The sequence below is a fragment of the Colobus angolensis genome, unplaced genomic scaffold (genome assembly GCF_000951035.1).
Source record: "Colobus angolensis palliatus isolate OR3802 unplaced genomic scaffold, Cang.pa_1.0 Scaffold469, whole genome shotgun sequence".
Taxonomy (NCBI): Eukaryota; Metazoa; Chordata; class Mammalia; order Primates; family Cercopithecidae; genus Colobus; species Colobus angolensis.
The window spans coordinates 646,071-652,070 of record NW_012118143.1 but is presented as its reverse complement, the minus strand read 5'-3'; the positions used below and the strand labels follow the sequence as shown (position 1 = coordinate 652,070).

The 6,000-nt window shown below is 44.4% G+C and overlaps 1 protein-coding gene across 1 annotated transcript in view; it reads left to right on the top strand.

The window, feature by feature from the left end:
- Positions 1-1,403: 1,403 nt before the first annotated feature.
- The window catches only part of NRK (Nik related kinase), a 134,620-nt gene continuing 130,023 nt past the window's right edge, over positions 1,404-6,000 (top strand). Inside the window, exon 1 of the mRNA XM_011958335.1 lies at positions 1,404-1,739. Coding sequence (XP_011813725.1) covers positions 1,683-1,739 — 57 coding nt within the window. The 5' untranslated portion in view covers positions 1,404-1,682. The remainder of the gene's footprint in view (positions 1,740-6,000) is intronic.

Here is a 6,000-nt window from a genome sequence, read left to right as displayed (position 1 = left end):
GAGACTTGGAAGTTGAGGAATGTAAAGAGGTCAAACTCTGGCATTGAAACAGACAGGAAATAAACAAAATCTACCAATATGTAAAGATATTACAGAAATTAGAAGAATGAGTCAGAAGCGGAGAGCTCGAGGTCAGTGGGAAGAATTATTCGCATAATTCTTAAAAGAAGTAGGTAATTATTAATTAAAAAATAAAGAAACAGGAAAAAAGTCCCCCCACATGGCTTTCCGACCCCGGAGTTAGGGTGCGCAGAATGCCCTCTGGGAGCTCCAGAGAAAGTAAGCAAGGTCGGGACATTTACTAAGTGCTCTCTGCAGAGCATGAGTTTAGAATGCGGTTAGTTTATGCACAGACTCCCCTTCCCACGAATGTTTCAAGGGGCTCTTTCTCAAAGCTGAATCACGTTTGTGAGATTGTTTTAAGCCATGTGTCAGTCCCCCAGCGCTTTAAAGGAAAACGGAAGCAAACAACTTGGGCACTTGGAAAAGTTTTGCAATTAATGAGCGAATGAATGAAACCCGTCCGGAACGCTGGAGACTGGAAGGGAAGCAGGATTTTTCTCCACGCGCTGCGAATACAGTGTATGCAAAACTTAGGACCCAGGGCAGGCCCGGCTTTGGAGACACTCAGTCTTACTCAACCCTGAGCACCTGAGAACAGGTGCGGTTCTGAGTGAGACTGGGACCTAGCACGAACTACCCTGGGGCCAGAAGAGATAAGGCCTGCCGGGAAGAGAGTTCCAAGCTCTGTCCATTCTGCTCTTGCCCTCGGCTAATGGCTTCGAAGGCCAAGCTGTGACAGCCCTGGGGCGCACTCGGTGCCTTCTTCTGCTCAAATAGGTGCTCGCCTAGGACTGATTCCCAACCCGTGGCAAGTCATTTCCTTCTGTAACTGGTGGGTCTTTGCAATAAATGGAGCGATAAAATCGGAGGGACAGAAAGAGAAAACAGACAACTAGAAAAGTCACAAGTGTTTCTTGGGAAGTCTAGGGCGCGGGTTGTTTGGACTGTGGCAAGGCTGTGGGGCCCAGACTGGGAGCGGCGCGGAGCGGGACCGGTTTTCCGGGGCTGGCAGCTGCCTGGAAAAAGTTTCCTGTGGAACACTCGCCAGCGGGGGCGGGAGCAGGGGCGGCTGGCGCAGCAGTGGATGTGGGAGGGGGCGGGAGGGCCGGGGGAGGCCGCGAAGGGCCTGCTCGCAAACCGTTATAGTCCTTCAGCACCTCCCTCGGCCGGTGGCCCTCCTAGCCTGCCTCCCCGCCAGGCGGCTGCCCACCTGGCGACGTGACGCTGCACCAATCCCTTTCGAGCTGCTCCCGGGTCCCCTCTCCTTGCACCGCCCCCCTCCCTACCCTGAAAGAGGCGCACCCTGACGGGGCAGACACAGCGCTCTCGCCACGGAGCACCCTTCTAGCTTCTTCATCTCCAGGACGGACGCTCAGGCTCCTCTCTCTCCTTAGCCCAACTTGCTTTCCCGCCTCACAAACTCCGGTTTCCCTCCACTCCCAACTCTTTTCACTCCACGTTTCCCCTCCTCTATCTCCCACGCCACGAACTCCAATCCCCCAGTTCCTTTCTCCTGCCCTCCCCCTTTCCCTCTCCTCCCTTCAACTCTTCATCCGCTTTCACCTTAGACTCTGCGCGCACCCAATTCAGTCGCCCACTCCGTTCGGGTCCTCGAAGCCATGGCGGGACCTGGGGGCTGGAGGGACAGGGAGGTCACGGATCTGGGCCACTTGCCGGTGAGTAGAGGACGCCCGTCGCCCCCCGAAATGCTCTCTTTTGGTGGGTTCTGAGTACCAGGGGGAGGGAGCGGACGCCCTCAAAACGGGCTAGACCAGGACTTCGACGGGTCTCGCGGGCGCGGAAGGGGACCCTGGGGCGGCATGCGGAAAAGGCGCCCCCTGGGCACCCGGACCGCACCAAACTCCAACGAAAGGCAAAGGCACGGGGTGGTGGGAAGGGGAGACCGAGAGAAGAGATGGCAGTGAGGTGCTGCGGACCCTAAACAGCGGGGCATTTTAAATATGTGACCCGCCTTGTCTAGCGGAGCGCCAGTACCTGTCCTAGCCCGCTTGTTCCAACAGAGGCCAAAAAGTGCAACGTCGCGTGTCTGCCTGAGTACTCCTCCCTGTTATCCCGCCGCCCTGTCCTTTGCTGCTGCTTTTGCCATCGGAGATGCCTACTTACGGGGTGACTTTTACTTTTAGGTGACAGCGACTAGAAAATTGAGGCATTTGAGTCCCACTTTTCTAATTTTCTAATACACTTTCTAAAACCTTATTCTCGCCAGGGCAATGTTCCTGATTTAGTGTTGTGAGAGTGAAAGAAGTCGACGCCGTTTGAGGAAGGAGTGAATTCTGCACACTCCATTTTTTTTTTTTTTTAATATTGTGTTCCTTGCCCAACCAGATTTAGCTTTTTCTTGTGGTTTTCATTTGTGGGCTCTTCTTTTCCCGAATGCCCAGCTTTCCTCTGGAGTTGTAATTGATTGGTAAACTATTATCGCCATCGTAATTAGTAGACTTACTATTTTGGCAGCGCAGTTTATTTCATTGGCATCTGGTTTGTGGCTAATATTGGATTCCACCCAAATCCGTGTTTCAAGTTCCCTTTTTAGATTGGCATTTCACTCGCACCCTGTCTTGAATGCAAAAGGCCCCAGGATTCTCCGAAAGGGAATAAGCAGGCACCCCGCTGGAATGATCACCAGGCAACTGTAGTTCAGGACAGTGGCCTTGCTTGCTTTGAAAAAAGCTAAATATTAACCTTAAAGTTATAGGTCTATTCGAAGTCGATTGACTTAATTTTACACATATTTGGCATTCAAAGAATGTGTTTTTGATTATGATAGAAGCCTGTCTCGCTCAAAAAATAGGGCATTCCCAAAGCCTTCGCTATATGATTTTACACTAGATGCTGTATGTGGAGAGGTAAGGTGGTACACATGGGTAACATTTTACCAAATTGTTCTCTGCCAATCAGTGCAAACATGAATTACAGATATTAGTGTTGCGGTTATTTATGCAGCTTCATAAAATATATCACAGAACTTTAAAAAATTAAATCTTTTCTCATTCTGCATGCACCCAGAATTTCTTCCTTTCAGTGTGGATACATGAGATTTCCGGAATATGGAGGCCTCAATTGGTGGTTTCCTTTCTAAGCAGAACTTTATATTCAGACTAGATTTGCACCCAAGTAAAAGTATAAAACCAAGGAATAAAATGTTACCCTTCCTCCAACATTCTCTGCCCATGGTTGGGAAAAGAGAAAAAAAGCAAACTAGGGCAGATATGTGAAACTGATTCAGGCAGGTGGGCAAACTGAAATAAACTCCCTTCTAAATATGACTAAACGGGTGAATGGGAAAGACCTCATAGAAATGATACGGCAGGGAATTCCACACCCAAGGAAAAAAAGAAGAAAAAGTTTTACAGCCACACACAAAAAAGAAAAAATGGGGGAAGTGGCCCAGACTAACTGACCCGGTCATGGCCCTGGGACATAAGAATTTGGTGGAGCCCAGGAGATAAGAGGAAAGGCTGCAGTCTTTACATTGCAGTTCAGTGGAATATTAGTTTCCTGGAGGGGTTGGTAGAGTGGGTGTGTGGGGAGAGTAGAAAGATAAGGTTGGTTTTTAATGTAAGGGGAGTAGCGAGAAGATACAAAACTTCAGGACACTGATGCTTGGCCTCATTTTCCAGACTTCATGAAAGTCTCATAAAGTCCTCAGATTCTAACAATTTCTAAATTTTATACATGAGACATTTTGTTTCATTTGTGGTTTTTCACTCTCTGAGCAATTTATGCATAATTCTCCCCTGTCCTCAAACACCCAGATTCAAACCCTAAGAAATCTAGCAGAAGAGCAGTAGCATGCCCTTTAGAATTTTCTTTACTGTCAAATTTTTAGACATGGAAAGTTATTGTTGCTTTGGTCACTGAGTTATGTTTTTCAGCGATTTGGGGTTTCTGTACATCTGATTTATTTTCTGACTCTGAAGAAATAAAAGCAAATGAAGAGGTGAAGAGAAATCTGAATCAGTTGTGTTGAAGTTTGCATTTTGATGCAAAGTAGAGTTGATAAAGCAAGTAAATAAACCTTCATATGATGGTATCCCTTGCAGTAATTATCCTCAATAGGACATATGTGAAGGTCAGAAAATTGCCATCTGTAAACACCAAGTATACCAATTTGGCAGCTGGCAGACAATGAGGGAAGATTCAAATCTTGTAGTTGCAAACCGAGAAAAAACATTCAGAATGTGGAAGAATAAATAAATATGGCTCTAGTTTAAAATTGACACATTATGTCCTTTGCAGGCCTAGCCAGCTAAATGACCACAAGACAAAGACCCTTGAGGGAGGATAAACTTGCTTTAAAAATTGAGACTTGAAGAAATTGGTAGGTTATTTGGTATTTCTGTTATTAGATAGATATTATTTTTAAACCCAAAAGAGTAAGCAGGAGTGAAAACTGGGAAACAAGAAAGGGTGAGAAAATTATATAACTTTCAAAATTAAAACATTCACTTTTATACAATGACATAACTTTTTCACATAATGCACTAAAGTCAGAGACAAAATAAGAGAGCCAATGTAATTACAATAGATCAATTCCATTATGTTTGTTAATTAATGGGTTACTGTAATTTTCTGATTTTCTATTGAATAAATATTTTCTGTAGGTGAAAAAACAAAAAAGAAAGTGCAGAGATTTGTGGTTTGTGTTTCCTTTCTGAAAAGACAAGTATAAAGCTTTATGTCTTGATATATATCTTTGTAATATATGTGTGTATATATGTATATATATTCACCTTGCCCACCAGCAATACCTAGGGATGTGTGTGTTTGCCTCTCCCTATGTGTGTATATATATATACACATACACACACACACACATATATATGTTTGTTTTGATGTGTACGTATATATATAATCATATATATATGACCATATGTGTGTGTATGTATGTGTATATATATGCGTGTGTGTGTGTGTGTGTGTGTGTGTGCATATATATTCCTAGTATGCCTGTGTCCTTGAGACTGGAAACTATTTCTTCCTCTCCAAATCTGTCATGTCTTTCACTATGACTATCCCCTTTGCCTTCTGTGCCCAGTATGGTAATGACATTCCTCACGGCTGTGGCCTTGGTATTTGACACTGCCATGTGTAGTCCTAATCTATATTGGGGTCAGGATTAGACAGGCCTTGAGGGGACAGTAGCGGCAGAGGTTATCTGAAATAGCACATGATCCAAAAACTATATTTGAAATACATTAGGCTTATATTTAAGTATGACTTCCAGCTCTACCCAGACCAGGCCTGCTATCCACATTTGGTCATGAGAAATTTCCCACTTTACCAAGTTCCTTAGCCCCTGTTTAGAAGCAGTTTTATCTTCATTTCAGTCAACTATGATTGAAATATTCAGCATAATCCTCAATTGCATATATATAGAGCATCACCTCTGCATAACACTGCACATCAGTTTATTTTCTGTCTTTTCTCTTCTCCAGTTTCTAGAGCAATGATTTTCATATGGTAGTGCACAAGAACAGTGCACAAAATTTAAGAATAATTTCGAGATTTAGGGACCCATCATCAAAAATTCTGATTTCATAATTCTATGATAGGTCCAAGGAATCTCTATTTTTAACAGTATTACCCAGATGATTCTCATGTAGCGAGAGTTTATACAGTCTACAGTTTGAGAAACACTGGTCTAGAGGAAAAGATTTCCCCCTTAACGCCACCATGTAAATTGTGAAGCCCATTCCTTTACCTCTGAAACTCACTCTGGCACTCATCTTGCCGTATCTATCCCTTTCATGTTCTCTCTCCAAAAACTCTTTTCATAAGATTGCTGTTTCTAATATTACAAGTAAAAGGAGAAAAGCCTCTGCTATCTCCTTCAAGGTACTGTGCAGTCTCCTTCTTTTTGCAGCCTGACTGCTGGAGCGTGTTTCCTCACTCTCCTTTACTATCCTAAATTTG